Source organism: Herpailurus yagouaroundi, unplaced genomic scaffold (assembly GCF_014898765.1).
Source record: "Herpailurus yagouaroundi ecotype Mexico unplaced genomic scaffold, PumYag 163, whole genome shotgun sequence".
NCBI classification, from domain to species: Eukaryota; Metazoa; Chordata; class Mammalia; order Carnivora; family Felidae; genus Herpailurus; species Herpailurus yagouaroundi.
This window is the reverse complement of record NW_024412404.1, coordinates 10,288,470-10,306,816: the sequence shown is the minus strand read 5'-3', so window position 1 is coordinate 10,306,816 and position 18,347 is coordinate 10,288,470. Positions and strand designations below refer to the sequence as shown.

General features: G+C 34.7%; 1 protein-coding gene and 1 non-coding gene across 5 annotated transcripts in view; both read right to left on the bottom strand.

The window, feature by feature from the left end:
* Window positions 1-18,347, bottom strand: part of CCAR1 (cell division cycle and apoptosis regulator 1) — a 63,767-nt gene that overhangs the window by 26,986 nt on the left and 18,434 nt on the right. For 3 of the 4 annotated variants that reach the window (XM_040485213.1, XM_040485214.1, XM_040485211.1), the window contains 12 exons: window positions 16,757-16,789; window positions 14,128-14,321; window positions 12,879-12,993; window positions 12,571-12,763; window positions 9,441-9,570; window positions 9,039-9,200; window positions 5,920-6,145; window positions 5,231-5,344; window positions 4,486-4,652; window positions 3,537-3,747; window positions 2,637-2,720; window positions 97-282 (listed from right to left, as the gene is read on the bottom strand). In XM_040485213.1, the coding sequence (XP_040341147.1) occupies window positions 97-282; window positions 2,637-2,720; window positions 3,537-3,747; window positions 4,486-4,652; window positions 5,231-5,344; window positions 5,920-6,145; window positions 9,039-9,200; window positions 9,441-9,570; window positions 12,571-12,763; window positions 12,879-12,993; window positions 14,128-14,321; window positions 16,757-16,789 (1,815 nt within the window). The remainder of the gene's footprint in view (window positions 1-96; window positions 283-2,636; window positions 2,721-3,536; window positions 3,748-4,485; window positions 4,653-5,230; window positions 5,345-5,919; window positions 6,146-9,038; window positions 9,201-9,440; window positions 9,571-12,570; window positions 12,764-12,878; window positions 12,994-14,127; window positions 14,322-16,756; window positions 16,790-18,347) is intronic. The other variant, XM_040485215.1, reaches the window with a different exon arrangement.
* Window positions 4,784-4,848, bottom strand: LOC121037597 (small nucleolar RNA SNORD98). The gene has a single exon (XR_005793870.1). It is a non-coding gene; the product is annotated as a small nucleolar RNA SNORD98 (small nucleolar RNA).

Here is an 18,347-nt window from a genome sequence, read left to right as displayed (position 1 = left end):
GTGACTGAGCCACCCAGGTGGCTTAATAAAAGTACACATGCACATATTTTAAGAATTCCCTATAAACAAGTATTATATTTAATAGTGTATATATACCTCTTTATCATCTTCAGATTTCCTATCATCCTCCTCTTCCTCTTCTTTTTCTGATTTCTCTAATTCCTTTTGTTCTTCTTTTTGCTCTTCTACTTTAAGCTGTTTTGTCAATCGGGCTATTAACTGAGATTTTAATCCTTTGGAACTAAGGGCTCGACTTTCTAATTCTTTTCGAAGGTCATTTACCTAAATATTCAGAACATAAAAAACACAGAAAAAGAAAATGGGATATTGAAATAAGGAACAAACTGCAAATATCTTTAGTTTGATTTTTTAAAATTGAGGTGAAAAGTACACTTGTTCAGCTCAGAACATGTTTGTGAAAATGCAAACTGACAATATTTTTGAAAATAATCTGAAACATGTTTTAAGATGCTTAAAAAATTAATTCTCTTTGACACAGTTATTTTGGGGAATTAACCCTAAAGAAATATTCTAAACACAGGAAAAACAAAACACTTTACATATTCCTTGTAACAGTCCCTTTCTCAAAAAACTAAAGAATCTAAATATCCAATGAAAGAATAATACCACATAAACTAAATAGAAGAGTATAGAACATTTAAAAATAATTATATGGGAAACACTAATATTAACTGAAAAGGATGAAACTGCAACTTTTTAATACAATGTGATCAGAACCAACCAAGCAAAGTGTGTACCTCTAAAAAATAAAAAAATAAAAAAATAAATCAACATTTTAACAGTGGTTCTCTTTGAATCATAGGCTTTGGTAACTTTTTTCTTCAATTTTTCATGTATGTACCAATTTTTAAAATAAACATGCGTTATATTTATAATCAAAAGAAATACAAGTTTTAAAATAAGAAACTTAACAGTAAAGTCATCAGTTTGAAAAAAAGTCCTGGGATGCAGGCTTAAACTAATTGACTGTATTTTCTTTCTTTTTTTAATGTTTGCTTATTTTTAATGTTTGACAGAGAGAGACAGACAGACAGACAGACACAGAAACAGCACAAGTGGGGGAGGAGCACAGAATCTGAAACAGCCTCCAGGGTCCAGATTCAGAGCTGTCAGCACAGAGACCATCTGCAAGATCACGACCTGAGCTGAAGTCGGATGTTTAACCGACTGAGCCATCCAGGCGCCCTCCGTTTTTAAATTAATGTTTGAGACACAGAGACAGAATGCGAATGGGGGAGAGGCAGAGAGAGAGGGAAGCACAGAATCTGAAGCAGGCTCCAAACTGTCAGCACGGAGCCTGACGCGGGGCTCAAACCCATGAGCAATGAGACAATGACCTGAGCCAAAGTTGGACACTTAACGGAATGAGCCACCCAGATGCCCTAATTACCTGTATTTTCTGAATCCACAGTTCTCTATACAAAACCTGATGCTGATCAAGACAACTTGAAGTAATACAAGAATAACAAACATTCTTATGATACATATTTACTTATTAAAAAAGCAATGTGAATTAAAAAAGTATAGTTTCATACAAAGGAAGAAAACCTGCTTTTTGCTGAGAACAAAAATTAACCAAAAGGTCAGCTTTTATGTGTTAAAAATAACAAGATGCAAAAGCAATTTACAATCAGCTTCTGACTTATGTAGAAGTCACATATACAGAATCTATGAAAATATACTCACATTAAAGGCCCAGAGACGAATAAGTGCGGAAAGATAACAGGTCCAAAAACATTGGGGAACAAAGAAAACCTAGTACAGGTTAACCAAAGATTTTCAAAAGAGACTTTTAAATTATTATTTCCTTCCCAGTTCAGATAACTTTTTTTTTTTTTTTAAGAGAAAGAGCACGAGTGTGGGGGAAGGGGCAAAAGGAGAGAGAATCTTGAGCAGGCTCCACATTCAGTGGAGCCCGACATGGGGCTCAATCCCATGACTATGGGATCATGACCTAAGCCAAAATCAAGAGTTGGGTGCTCAGCTGACTGAGCCACCCAGGCACCCCATATCAATCTACTTACAAATTTTATTTTTAAAAACTAAAATAATCTTGATAATCTTTTCCCAGTTTCTTCCCTTTTCCTTGAATATAAATTACTTAAATATAAAAATTCTGCCTTCTTGGACAGTTCCCCAATCAGAAAATGATGTTGCTTACACTATAGCCAATTGTATATTACATTAAAAAGATACTGGCTGCACTGATTTATAAAGTCACCTTTTGTTAATAGAATTTCTTAAAAAGGTTTTTATTTATTTTTGAGAGAGAAAGACAGAGTGTGAGCAGGGCAGGGGCAAAGAGAGGAGGAGACACAGAATCCAAAGCAGGCTCCAGGCTCTGATCTGTTAGCACAGAGTCCGACATGGGGCTGAACTTGGTGAACCTCAAGATCATGACCTGAACCGAAGTTGGGCGCTTAACCGACTGAGCCACGCAGGCACCCCTGAAGTCACCTTTTATTTAATCATTATACACATGCACATAAATACAATATAAAATATTTATGTAAAATTCATGGACGATTTGGAGTGCCTTTTATCTGATAAAACACTGTCCACATTCTCTGTTCCTATTCAGACTTAAAATTAAATACCATCAATTTCAAAGTTACCTTCATTGTCTTTGGATCAAGTTTAGACCAATGGGTAGGAGTGGAAATTTCTTTAGCTTCACCATCATCCTTCTCTTCTTCATCCTGATATACAAAGTTAAGAACATAATTACTATTCTGAAACCTTAAAATTATGGTAATTTATTTTTAAAAGTCTGTTGCTGATCTGTGCAAGGTCACAAATGTTTCAGATTGTCTTCTCCTAAAGTTATTATTTAGGCAAGTCCACGTACATACATTCTACCACTTTTAACTGATCACAAAGACACTCATCAGCCAATCAAAGCCAGATCTGTGAAACACAAAAGGGTGATAAATTACAACACAAAGGATATCAGGGATGCACAAACACTGCCGGTCTCCACTAACCACACAGTGTGTGATCTTGCCCCAATTTTCAAGCCACCCAAAGTTAAGACTGATTTAGTCAGACCTTTCAAATGTACCAAAGACGATGCCACATAGCCTGAAATGTCAAATCTCTCAGACTTGTGGTTGTCCAATTTCAAATATCCATGACTAGAACTGATGACCGTGAAAGAGAAAATTTTTTAAATTTTAGAAAATGGCAAAATGTTTAAAATGGCTTAATACTGAAACTTGCTCAACAACTGGTCCCAGATTCCAGCAACTAGACCTATGATAAAAACAAAATTCTGTGCAATTTAAGCACAACTTATTTTCCTTTGAGGTCTCAGCACTCTTAAAGTTAGCATACTAGACAAATTTTTTTTTAAAGAAAAGAAAATAAAACTATACTGCTGAAAGCTGGAGTACCAGTCGCTGTTACCAGTTATGTTCCTCCATGTGTGTTTGTTATGTAGTGTGTGGTGTGCATTTGTGCCTGTGTTCCTGTGCCTGTGAGAAGCGGAAATAGAAAAAGGGATTAGCGTTCAGTGCCTGTTCTCCATCAGCCTCCTTGCGTTCACCCTGAAGCTTCTCGACCAGCTGCTGCTTGTATCCTCGGGAGAGGGTTTCCCACTCTGAGCGGGTGGGAAGGCAATGCCAAACATCCGGGAAAAATAAAACCACTGTCTCCACATGAGCTGGAACTGTACGCCCCTTGTGGGTCTCCTCAGGGCGATGGTAGCGAATCTCTGCAAAACGGTACCTGTTGCAAGGGAAGAAGCATGTTGGAAAAAAAATTCTAAAATACATTTTAAAGACCCTAGTTCACTTGTAGCACATCAAGTAAAGAAATTTTGCTGCAAGAACTTGAGGTTGGTCTAAAGAAAAAAAAATTATAGAAGCCATAGTTCCTCTTTTGGTACATTTGTACAATATTTTATGGTTAAAAGAATATGTTCCCCAAAGCATTTTCAAGTTTGATTACAATGCTACCCATATTTTAGAGAATACCTGAAGAAGCTGGATAGCTGTTCAGATTTCATGTGCTAAAAAAAGAATGTTCTCAATTAAATCACAAGAAATATACTAGAATACACAAGACAAATAAGCCTCAAGAGAAAATATGGCTGAACAAAAATAATCAGCAACTATATCATTTTATAACAAAAGAATTATAATGAAATGAAGTTCTCTCTTGACGATCTTCTCCAGCTATGCATGAAATGAAAAATATTTTCAACATACATCCAACTTCCAAAGTAAAGCATAACAAAACATTTAAATAATTTTCAGTTTATTTTGATTAGTTCTTAATCCTTTTTCCCCCAAACATTTTGGCACCAAATAAACTTTTGCTACAAATGGGGATTTTCCTTTGAGATTACCTGCATGATCGAGGTTGCTAAAGTAAGGGTGAGGGGATGGGGAGAGGCTGATAGATAAGAACATCTATATAAACTATGAAAAAATATTTCTAATCAAAAAATGAATTAGTACTTACCATTGTGTGCATACACTTAGATCAATGCCTGTCAGAGCCTTACAACAACGAATAGCAGTCTTAATCAACACAGATGGGTCTTTTTCTGGGTCTGGTCCATCCAGCGAAGGAGACCAGTGGCCTCCAATGGCCATGGCTTCATCCTTGCCTTTCATGCCCACTAAAAACTAATTCAAAACAAACAGTCATTTACATATATTATGCAACTTGTCAAATTACAAATAAAATACTTGAAAAGGAAAGGTACAAACCTTTCCAATATCATTTTTACTACCTCTGGTATCTGTCAGTCAAGGAAGAGTTCAGTTCATCGTGTTCCACACTGCATTTCAGCAATGGAATAGGATTTATACATCATAACTCATCCTTCTAAAATATTTCTTCAGATAAAGAATTCTTTAAAGAAACAAGCTAGAATTCACACTTTAACAGCATCCAAAGATACACTAAATCCAATACCACTAAGATTTTACTACGCTTCAAATACAAAACATCAAAATGGTAGCTGAACTAGTGACATACAAATAACATATATCTATAATCTGCAATGAGAAAAACATCCATATCATTAAATTTTAAGTGCCATCATACAAAAATTAGTTAAACTAATCAGCAAGCTAAAAATGTAGTGTTTTAAAATTATGTATACACACACACACACACACACACACACACACACACACATAAAATCAGAAATAAGCAAAGGAAGTATACACCTGAGGTTAAAATAAATGTTTCATTTTACCTTAACAAGTCTAGCAGGATGTTGAAATCCATCTCGAAGTTCTTGTGGGTCTTCGGCAAGAGCACATGACTTATGATACAAATCTTCCATACTAGGACTAGCCATCAGCATTACCTATTATAGTCAAATAATTCAATCCTGTCAAAAGTCTAAAGTAATGTAAAAAAATGAGAAGCACTACTAATTATCCTTACATATTTGATATCCACAATTTTTACAAAAATGGAAAGTAAAATGCTATGGCAGAAACGGCATTAGATATTGTATAATGATAGAGTTTTAACTTTTCAAGAAATGCTTTTTGATTAATGTGCTAAAAATAACCAAAAACTGTGAGACCATAAACACAGAATGTTACCCTGAAGACTAACCTATAGGGTATACACCAACATTATGTTTTATCAGAGGATACCAGAAGTTACAGAACATTCTAAAAAGCTCAATAAAATCAACTTCATCTTCAGATTTTTATAAGTTTCAAAATGTTAAAACAATAACCATAAATTTTAAGAGGTAAGGCAAAGAGAGGTTAAATTAAATTATTTAAGTAACCAAAATAGAATTAGGCAGACAAGAAAAAAATAGCTATTCAGGTCTTAAACCTAACAACCACTTTATGAAGATTAATTCCACAATCTTAATATGAATAACTGCTCAGAAATTTTAGCTGTATATCACATAATACAAACCTTTGCACTGTATAAATGGTCAGCATCTGGCGGATCAAGAACGGCCATATTTTTTTCTAAGGACTCTACTTCTCTGTGCATTACATAGAAATTGCAGTAATTTCCCAGCTGAAATGGTCTTGACAAAGGGAAAGCATCCACCCATGTAAACTGAGCATCAAAAAAGTCACTAGGTATATATAAATTCTGATAACGGCGCCTTAGTTCCATCATGTCACAACTAGGACTGAAAAACAGACATAAGTAGTGAATAAATAGCCTTAATATCAAAAATTATACAAACATCCACTCTGTTCTGAATCTAAATATACAACCCGACAGTTAAAAGGCAGCTGAAAATGGTCAGAGTCAATTATTAACGGGCTACAGAGTTGCACAGAGGCATAGGAGAACCTCATTTTCAAATTTATTTACTTACAGTTTAAAGAAATAACTGGTATCTAAGTGTTACCTTTATTTCTTTGCTTTTTGTGTGTAGCTTAAAATTCATTAGAGACCCTTTGAAATAACTTCAACTCCACCTCCAGAGAAAATATGAACAAAAAGCAGTTCTGCCTTAGTTGAAACTGCATTTTTGAGAAAAGTATAATTCACATAGAATGGATAAAAAGAAGGGACAAGAGAGGTACCAAATATTAAGTACTCTTCAATCTGGTTCATATAGTATAAAAATTAAAAAACCTGCATTTTATAAAAAGATCCTAGATCAAGCATATTTACATTCATAATTAAGCACAATAATCCACATGAAAGCTAAATCCAATGTTTTTTTGGATTATCCACATTTCTCTGTATTAATGGCAATGATCCATACCTGAGTGTTTATTAGGAAAAGAGGATAAATTTTTTGCCTTTTAAATCTGGCATAATGATTTTTTTTTTAAGTTTATTTATTTTGAGAGGGTGGCACACTGATACTTTTTAAAGGATGATTTCCTTTTTCCTAAGAAGCAGAACTTGTAAAGGAAAGGAACTCAAAGGTAAATCAGTCTGGTAAAAGAACAAAGAATTTCTATTAAAAGCATAAAAAGTGTGGAAAAGAATAATTTGTAAGCTGAAAAGCTCACTACATTATCTTTTTTATTAAAAAATTTTTTTTTTAATCTTTATTTTTGAGAGACAGAGTACAAGCAAGGGAGGAAGGGTAGAGAGAGGGAGACAAGGAATCCAAAGCAGGCTCCAGGCTCTGAACTGTCAGCACAGAGCCTGACACAGGGCTCAAGCCCACAAACCGTGAGATCATGACCTGAGCTGAAGCTGGATGCATAACACACTGAGCCACTCCAGCGCCCCTTACCTGGTCTTTTTTAAAGGCACCTAACAACAAAGCTAAAAAATATGACCTAATATATTTGTAGGAGTGTCTTTTTATTTGAAGCCTAAAAATAACAAATATATGATAAACTTGTCAGGTGTGGTTGCTGACATAATTATACTTTATTTGTATAAAATTCTGCTGTCAAAGTAAGGAAAATGTGAAAAACAGTATTTGAGGTTTTTTTTTTTTAAGTGTTGCAAACATAAAGTATGTGTAATAGTTTCTTAGTTTCCCATCACTAGAATTTTTGAAGTTGTTCTTTATCCTGTAAGATTAAAATCTAAAATAAAAGATTAAGTACAAACAAGCCATTTCTTGGCATACAGTCTCTTATAACTGCATTACTACAAAACAATCTTGATTTACACAACTATAGATGAGAAAAGGTGTGCAAATTTTAAAATCATTTTTATTTGTCATAGATTGATTTGATGTTCTGGGAATTTATTTCAAAGTGGTGAAATGACACTGTCAGTGTCTAACTCGGAAGGAGATAGCTGTTGATTTTATACCCTATCCATTAATTCTCCCCAAAAAGGAGCATTATAAACTGGAACAGAGGAGTTTAAAAGCAGAGCTCCTCTATTTAATATATTTGAGACTAGAGAAGTCGGTTACAGTGAATTTCTCAGATGTATGCAGTCTAGACATTTTAAAATATACAAGTAAATAGGAGTAGTAAGTAGTACAAATTAGAGTAGTTGCTCATTTGACCACAAGGCTAAATGAACATCAACTATACAACAATTAAGCAAAGTTACTAAGCAAGATTTTTTTTTGGCACTGAGTTGCGTAAGTAAATTACACTGTTTTTACTCAATCTAGAACTGAATATATAGAAATTTAAACTTTTGTAGACTAGAATTATGAATATTATTCTTTGATAAAATGCAGTTTAATACTTTCTCAGGATACTGAAGTACATACAGTTATCTGTGCCTATGTTCAACAGCTATAAACACTGCTTTCAATGATTCATTTTTCTTACTTTACTGTCAATTTGTTTTCCCCATTTGTTAATTTATCCTATACACAACTGCCAGTCTCAGGGCCTTTGAATAATTCTTCCTTTCCCCTAGGCTAAATTAGTCATTTTGCCAATCTTTTTATGAATTGCAACTTTGTAGCTATCTATTACCTTGTTGGCCACCACATCCCACCATCCATTAAATGCAGAGTATATACAACTGCCATAGACTGATCAAGTGCTTTAGATACAAGAACTCAATTTAACCTTAGTAATTCTGCTAGTTAACAGAATTTCCATTTTGCAGGTGAAACAGAAATTTTTTTTTTTAACATTTATTTATTTTTGAGACAGAGAGAGAGCATGAATGGGGGAGGGTCAGACAGAGAGGGAGACACAGAGTCTGAAACAGGCTCCAGGCTCTGAGCTGTCAGCACAGAGCCCGCCCGACGTGGGGCTCAAACCCACGGACCGTGAGATCATGACCTGAGCCGAAGTCGGACGCTTAACCGACTGAGCCACCCAGGCGCCCCAAAACTCAGAAATTCTTGGTAACTCACCCACTAACCACCTCTGATTCCAAAGGCTGAAAAACTATTTATGGATACACACACGTGTATGTTATATGTCTATGAGTGTATATGTAGGTCCATTTTGCTATTATGCCAACATTGTCACAGCTAACTTGAAATAACTGGTACACTGCCGTATTACTTTATCAAACACAATGGAGTATGTAAGAAAAATATCTCTGTATATATAACACACTCTAGTAAATTATACAAAATCAGAAACTGGTAATTCAATGAAACAATTGAGGGGCAAAGAACTTACCAATCTAAAGAAAATTTTGAAAACTGAACTGTGTAACGTGGAACAACACGTCGAACTCTTCGAGGTGATCGTTCTCTCTCTCTTCGAGGAGATCTCTCCCGGGAACGTTTTCTCTGAGGAGATCTTTCTCTGGATCTACGTCTTTCTCTCTCCCTTTCACGACTTGAAACAGAATTTTCTAAAATTACTAATATTTCTGGCATTATTGAAGAGTTCTTCAATAAAATCAATACTTACTACAAGCAAGATTTCAATATACTTTAATAACTTTTAAAAACTATTATAAAACATGTAAGACAAACTTAGCATTTAACCACTTTTAAATGTACACTTCAGTGGTATTAAGTGCATTCACACTGTGCAACCATCATCACCATCAAACTTATACTTTTAAAAACATACCTTCTATCATCTTTTCTGTTAGGCACTTGATCGCCTCTGTCATTCCTTCCTGAAAATCTGGATGGTGGATCTAATCTCCGTGCTGGTTGTGGCTGTGAAACTATACGGACAGGAGGCTGCAATAAACCAGCTTTAAAAGACACAGAAAAAATATTTTAACTTATATAAAAGCATCACCTAGTTATGTTTTACAAATAGAAAAAGTAAGCTAACATCTTAAGCTTTGTGGCCAAAAAACTGTAGAGATCATTTATTTGTATATACTTTTTACAACAGTTTAAAAATGCAAAAGCTCAGAGACCATATAAAACCAGCCCATGGACCAAATCCAAGGGCTGTAGTTTGAAATTCTTGATCCACAGACAGTAAACCAGAGTGTTGTACAGTAAGATATTCACAGGGTGCTAAAGTATCAGCCAAAGATTACCCAGAGAAAAAGCTCCTTATAATGGAGAGATCTATGGCCACCACTCGGACCAAGTAATCAAATTTAGCATCAATTAATACAAGAATCTGACATGTGCCTCCTAGTATGATGCAATATGAATTACAAAACATCATGTTGATGTGTTCTTGCCAAAGCCTTCAGATTTAATTCTAGTTCATAGTTTATATGACGGATAGTGGAACAAGGTAAAAATATTGCAAGGAATCCCAGCAAATACAGAATACAACATTCCAAAAGAATCTATAAGTCAACAAGCCTACTCTCCTCAAAAAGTCAATGTCATAAAGGAAGAAAGGAAAAGTGGGAAACTATTCTAGAATAAAAAAACTAAAGTAACATAACCAAATACAATGGATAAAAGCTGACTGGCTTTTTGTTTTTCACTTTTGTTTAGGAAATAAAAATAACCTTGAAAAACATCTAGGAGACAAATGGGGGGATATGAATATATTGAGAATATGTAAATATATTCTTAGATATAACAGATTGTAGTTATTAGAAAAATGGTCTTTTTGAGGAAGGGCATGCTTAAGTACATAGGGATGAAATGTCACTGTCTGCTAATTACTTTAAATGATTAAGCAAAAACTATTTGTATATACACATGTAAAACACAAAGTAAAATGTTAAAAATTTTTACAAGGTTGTAAGTATGTAAGTGATCACTATACTGTTCTTTTGACATTTTTGAATGCTTGAAAATTTTCATGGTAAAAACTGGAGAAAAATTAGCTAACTTATGTTTCTTATAATAAGGAATCCTAGTTCCCAATGGACAATTCCCTACCCTTCTGCCAACACATCAACTCCTCTGAAATCCTCATCCTACCACACCACTTTTCACTCTTCTTTTAAGATTTTAAGTAATCTTGGGGCGCCTGGGTGGCGCAGTCGGTTAAGCGTCCGACTTCAGCCAGGTCACGATCTCGCGGTCCGTGAGTTCGAGCCCCACGTCAGGCTCTGGGCTGATGGCTCAGAGCCTGGAGCCTGTTTCCGATTCTGTGTCTCCCTCTCCCTCTGCCCCTCCCCCGTTCATGCTCTGTCTCTCTCTGTCCCAAAAATAAATAAAAAAAAAAAAAAAAAAAGATTTTAAGTAATCTCTATACCCAACATGGGCCTCGAAATCACAACACTAAGATCAAGAGTTGCAAGCTCCTTCAACTGAGCCAGCCAGGTGCCCCTATTTTTCTCTCTTCTATTTTTTCTACCCTACTCATTGCTTCTCTAAGTCACCCACCAAATTCATGGGACTTAGCTGCCTTCATCCCTCCCACAGAGGCCATTCTCTCTTCTTGACACAATGACAAGGAAAAAGTAGTATTCAAGTCCCAGCTCACAAATAGAAAACAAAACCTCTTAGGAAAAACATGAAAAGGAAAAAAAAATATTAGAAATCACATGACTGGGGTGCCTGACTGGCTCAGAAGGAAGAGCATCCTGATTCTTGACCTCAGGGTCATGAGTTCAAGGTCCACATCAGGTGTAGAGATTACTTAAAAATAAATAAAATTTTAAAAAATAAGTAATGAAACTTTAAAAATTATTTTTAAAATTAAATAAAAATTAAAAAAAAAAGAGAATTCACAGGACTACTAATCAAATATCTGGAAGAACCAAGAGCTTGGAAATGGTCTCACATTACCTAGTAAGTTTAAGTCACACAAACCCTCAGACCCCACAATGCCACCTGAAGGTATATGCCCTGGACACATACATGAAGAGAAACCTAGGCACATTCCCCCTGAGACACATATGTGAGGACATTTATAACAGAATTGTCCAAAACCAAAAACTAGAAACAATCCAAACGTTTACCAAAGAACAGATAAACTATACAATATTCATACATATAATATTTTCTAATGATAAAAATGAAGAATAACCCACATGGAAAAAAAGTATAAGAAACTGTCACAACATAATATTGAATAAAGTAAGTCTTACACAACAGATTACATAAATGGAATCACACACTATGTAAAATTAAAAAACAAAGCTAAACTGTATTATGCGGACATCCATAGTTTAGAGAGTAAAACTATTAAAAAAGAGTAAACTAACAATTTTAACTTTTTACCCAAGTAGTGATTGCGCAGGTATTCATCTAAGAACTCATTACACTATAATCTCTTTAATAATTCTAAGTGTGTCATAATTTATAATAAAAGAGAAATTGCCACAATTACACTTTAAGAAAATACCAATTAAGTAGGCTTCTGTTAAGCCAAGGCTATCTTTTTTAACACTGGTTCAGTAAAAAACGGTCTAGAGCTTCAAATAATTAATTTGCAAAGGAAAAATGTAAAACACGGCTCATTTCATGCACTAGAGTTCAACAAAGTACTACCACTAGACAATATATATATATATAATGTTATGTTTATATGACATTTTCTTCCATTACAGATAAAATACCAATGAAGGGATAAGGGATTAATAACTCTAATATTTATGTCAAATTCACAAAGAGCAGGTCTTCCTATAAAAGCAACAAAATAAAAATACTTCCAAAGAGGTATAAAATACAAGTGGTCTATATAAGATACTTACACTTCCTTTCAAGTATTCTGGAAATCCCTGCCTTTTTTATAATTAAAAGCATATTCTCATTATTATAACAACTAAGAAGCTGTAAAAGTTATATATTAGTCTGAAACAGAAAAGATACACTGCATGTAATACCTTTCTGCTGTGGCTGCTGTAATAAAGGCTGTGGCTGAGTCTGCAATAATGGTGTAATAGAAGCTGCTGAAATCTGTGCTTGCAGCAGTGACTGGGGCTGAGGCTGAGCCTGAACACCAAATGTCGTCTGTGGTGCAATTGGCTGAAGTACAGCAGGAGGAGTCTTGAGTAAAGGTTGAGTTTGGGATTGATTCTTAACAAAAATAAAAAAATAAAATAAAAATTTTTTAAATGAAGAAAAAAAACTTCAATTATTAGAAGACTGAATCACCAAGTTTCTGTAATACTTAACTCAGTATTTTATATACCTGGTTTGGTAGCGTCTGAATTCTTTGTGCATTCCATTTAAAAGGCATATTGGGATTATATGTAGCTTCAACCAATACTCTGTCACCCACTTGGGGGGTTTTCCCTTTGACAGCACTGGAAAAAAAATTGTTAAATATAAATGCAATTAAAAGATTCCTCCAAAAATTATTTACATTTGTAGTATTTTAACTAAAGTAAACTATCTGAAATGGAAGTCTAAAAAGCTCTTAAAAAGTCTACTTTTTGTCTGCTACTCCTACACTGATTTGAGTACTGATCATGTTTCACCCTCCCTGTAAAAACACAGGGTTTGAAATGGAAGAAATAATTTCCACCTCATTTTCTCCATTTTCTCCCAATATTGTGTCCTTCCTTCTACAGTACATTCTACCTTTTATAGCCCAAGAGTAAGATTTCCTTTGGGCTGTGGAGAGATAAGAGAAATGAGGTGGAAAATAGGAGACCCATTTTTTTTTTAATGTCACACAGCAATTACATTTCCCAAAAAAGTACCTCTAAGGCAATTCATTAAGAATATATTTGAGACATCCACGGAAAATCTTATTTCATGCAACCACCATCACACTAAAAAATATTATTTTGAATAGGTTAGTCACTAATCAATCATTCAATTTGATTCGCTAATTTTTCAGTTGAAAATGCTTTTTTAGTATATATTGTCATTAGATATGTCAAATAGAAGATTAATTTTAAAAGGTATAGGACTAATTAAATCTCTAATCCTATTTTAAGTCTGCCCATGAAGAGTTGGAAAATAAACTCACTCCTATAAAACATGTATAAAGAATTCACCATTAACTACTTTGTTCAGTAACCAGAAGATAGCTTCATTCATATTCTCCATCAAAAAAGGCCAGATACAAATATAATAAAAGCTGAATGACTAAAACAAAAACTTAGAACTAAACCATGATCCTCTACCGTAATTAAGCCTTATCAATATACTTCATGCTAAATACAAGAAGGCTGGGGTGCCTGGGTGGTTCAGTAGGCTAAGCATCCAACTCTCGATTTCGCTTCAGGCCATAATCTCACAAAATATGAGTTCAAGTTCTGCAAGGGGCTCTGCCCTCATGGTACAAGAGCCTGCTTGGGATACTCTCTCACTCACCACTCTCTGCTCCTCCCCCACTCACTTGTGTACACAGGCACATACGCACTCTCTCAAAATAAACTTATAAATAAATAAATAAATACAAGAAGGCATTTGTCAAAACCTAAGTTTACCTAAGCTGAAAGAATACATCTTCATCCACAAATCCAAACGTATCATGTAGTTTTGTAACTACACCTGTAAAAACACGCTGTTTTTGAGGTTGGGTTTGTTGCTGACTGGACCTAGGTGTTGGATATGATACAGTTATCTGTGCTGCAGGCTGAGGAGTAGACAGGCTAAGGCTTGTAGGCAGTGCAACAGCTGGCTATAAAACAAAATCAACATCAAATTAAGCTAATGATTTGAAATACTCTAGAAATTAAAAATGACTACTCAAAACTAAAAATGCTAAAAATAACTTAGTTGAAGTTAGGAAATACACATGTACACCTTGAAGATAAGATAAATATTTAAAAAAGTCTACTTCAACATTAAATTCTCTCAAATGAATGTTTTCACAGATCATTCCAAGAAAAGAAGATACCATAGTGAAACAAGTTTTAAAAATACTGCATATTTTAGGGGTGCCGGCTGGCTCAGCTGGTGGAGTGTGTGACTCTTGGTCTCCGAGTTATAGGTTCAAACACAATACTGGGTGTAGAGATCACTTAAAAAAAAAAACAAAAACAAACAACCACTTGCAACTATGTGGATGGAACCAGAGGGTATTATGCTAAGTGAAATTAGAGAAAGACAAATATCATATGACTTCACTCATATGAGGACTTTAAGACACAGAACAGATGAACACAAGGGAAGGGAAGCAAAAACAGGGAAGGGGACAAAACATAAAAGACTCTTAAATATGGAGAACAAACAGGGTTACTGGAGGGGTTGTGGGAGGGGGGATGGGCTAAATGGGTAAGGGGCATTAAGGAATCTACCCCTGAAATCATTGTTGCACTATACGCCAACTTGGATGTAAATTAAAAAACAAACAAAAACCTGTGTATTTTAGTCCCTTCTCACAAATTCAAAAACAATAATGTGATACTCAGGTAAAGTCCTATACAAGTGAAAGACAAATACATATCTCACTTATGTGTAAAATCTTAAAAAACACAAAAAATTAACAGAAACAGAGAACAGATTGGTGATTAACAGAGGTGTGGAGGGAAGGGGAATGGGTGAAAATGGTCAAAAAACACAAACTTCTAGTTATAAGATAAATATAAGGATGTGATGTACAGTACAGTGAATATAATATTGTACTGTATATTTAAAAGTTGCTGAGACAGCTCTTAAAAGTTCTCGTCAGAAAAAAATATTTGTAACTGTGAGGTGATGCATATTAACTAAACTTCTTATGATAATCATTTCACAATATACATAAGTCAAATTACATTGCACACCTTCAACTAATACAGTATCATATGTCACTTATCCTTAAATAAAACTGGAACAAAAAGAAAAAAGTTAACACTTTCATTGTTCTTTCGTGGCACAATCAAGCATGAATAACATATTACTGATTAAAACTTCTCTACATAAATAGGAATAAAATCATTAAAAAGAAACATTCATCTAATTCTTCAAGACAAACCATTGTATTTGTTTTATACCTGCCATAAGACGAGTCTCTTAATTTCTACCATTTAAAAAAAAAAAAAAGCAAAGTCCTACATATAGTGAAGGAACTCAACATTTCTCAAATTGTGACCATAAAATTATTTTCCCACGAAAATAATTAACATCCTAAGACACTAATGATTTATGGGTACACAATGGGAAATGCTACTCTAAGAAAAGACAAATTTTTATAGCTTTTCTAATTAGTTTGGAAATTCTACTATTGGAGATTGAAAATACAAGATCAGTGTTAGTTGATTTTGATTCTACAATAACAGAAAGTGAGGTTGACTTCTCAACTCAAGTGCATTTTTTACAAAAATAACAGATGCAAGACTAAAAAAGTATGAAAGGTTATAGAGTAAACCTTCTTCTCCTGTTCCTTCGATACCCAATTCCTTAACCATGGGGAAATGGTCACCAGTTATTATTAGAGGTTCTGTTTTGTTTTTGCCAGTTGCATAGTATTTCACTCTCAGTGAACCATGGCCCTTGGGCCACATCCAGCCCACAGCTTCTGATTCATGTATAGCTTATAAACCAGGGATGGTTTCTTACACTTTTAAATAATTTCTAAAATGAAAAAAATATGCAACAGGGACTGTAAGTGGTCCACAAACCTAAAGGAGCATTAAAAGTTCAAAACATTTTAATGCTGCTGAAAAATTAAGCTGATAATGTAAACAATACCTTCACCTACTAAGGTCAAGCCAAAAAAGATACATAAAAACTTCCTAAAATTATTAGTTACAAAGGAAATGTAAATGCCAAAATCAGTTTTTTGGTTTTTTTGAACAGCAGGCAAAAGTTTATTAGAGTAAAAGATCAGAAAGGAAGAACAGTAGGACAGCTCTCTTTATAGAGGGGACATTCGAAAGTGAATGCCCCAGAATTAAGTTTAAATAAGACCTCATATTTATTCAAACTAGATCACAGCTGTATCTGTGACCAAAAACCATAAAAGAGAAAACAAAACCATATGCTTTCCAGCTGTATTTAACATATTGTTAAATTATTATGTGAATCCAACCAATATTCATCTTCAAACTCTGGAACACTAGAATACAAATAAAATTGTGGTCTATTCTTCATTCAGATATCCGAAAGAAATTAAAATAATGGCAAACTAACCTGTGTTAAAAGGGTCTGTTGAGGTTGCTGTAACTGAAAATAGAAAAAAGAAAAACAAAAAAGATCAACTGAAATTGTTTCACAGATGCTTTATATAAGGAAAAATTCCTATTAAGTCGGTACTTCATTTCTAATTAAGAAATACAGTAAAAAATACCAGAAGTCATTAGGTGTAAGGTTTCCTACAACTATTTCTTTTTTTTCCTACAACTATTTCTAAGTGTAGATCTGATATATAACTAACTCATTCAGTGGAACAACCTGGCTGCCTCCATGAGCACAGCATGCAACTCTTCTTCTCGGGGTTTTAAGTATGAGCCCACACTGGGTGTAGAGATTACTTAAACATAAAATCTTTAGGGGTGCCTGGGTGGCCACTGAGCTTCTGACTTTGGCTCTGGTCATGATCTCGTAGTAGTGGTTTAGAGCCCTACACTGGGCTCTGCACTGACGGCAAGATCTTCTGTCTCCCTCTCTCTGCCCCTCCCCTGCTCTCTCTCTCTCAAAAATAAACATTAAAACAAACAAACAAACAAACAAACTCCTTAACAAAAGGGGTGTCTCGGTGGCTCAGTCAGTTGAGTGTCCAATTGTTGATCTCTGCAGAGGTCACGATCTCATGGTTCATGAGATCAAGCCCTGCATCAGGCTCTGGGCTGGCCATGTGGAGCCTGCTTGGGATTCTCTCTCATTACACTTCCCCCACTCATTTGCTCTCCTCTCTCTCAAACATTTTTTTTAATCTTAAAAAAAACGAAAACCAACTAATTCGTTCAATAAAGAAATTGATCTTTTATCTTATTTCATAAGAGTAACACCCACAAAAAAACCCCATGAGACCCTAGACAGGAAAATTTCTAGTTCTACCACGTTAATCACTGTGCTACAGAAATGATTAAATATCATCAGTATGCTACCTGTATCAAAAATATCATTGGCTATCTATTTGCATCTGGCTGACTCAGTTAGTAGTGCATGAGACTCTTGATCTCAGGGTCCTGAGCCTTAGCCACATGTTTGGGTGTAGAAATTACTTAAAAAATATATCATTGACTATCTACATGATACATCTGATAAAGGATAAATTCCCCATATATATGAATGACTCACACAGTAACTCACACCAAAAAACAATCTTATTAAAAAATCGGCAGAGGATCCAGACATTTTTTCCAAAGACATACAGATAGATGAAACAACACATGAAAAGATGTTCAACATCATGCATCATCAAGGAAATGCAAATCAAAGCTACAACGAGCTATCACTTCACACCTGTCAGAATGGCAAATTCAAAAACACATGAAATTAAGTGTTGGCAAGAATGTGGAGGAACTGTCATGTACTGCTGGTGGAATGTGAATTGATACAGCTACTGTGGAAAACAGCATGGAGGTTCCTCATAAAATCAAAAATAGAAATACCATATAATCCAATAATTCCACTATTGGATATTTACCCAAAGAAAACAAAAACACTAACGTGAAAAGATATATGCACCTCTAGGTTTACCACAGCATTATTTATAAGCCAATATACGGAAGCACACACACACACACACACACACACACACACACACACACACACACAC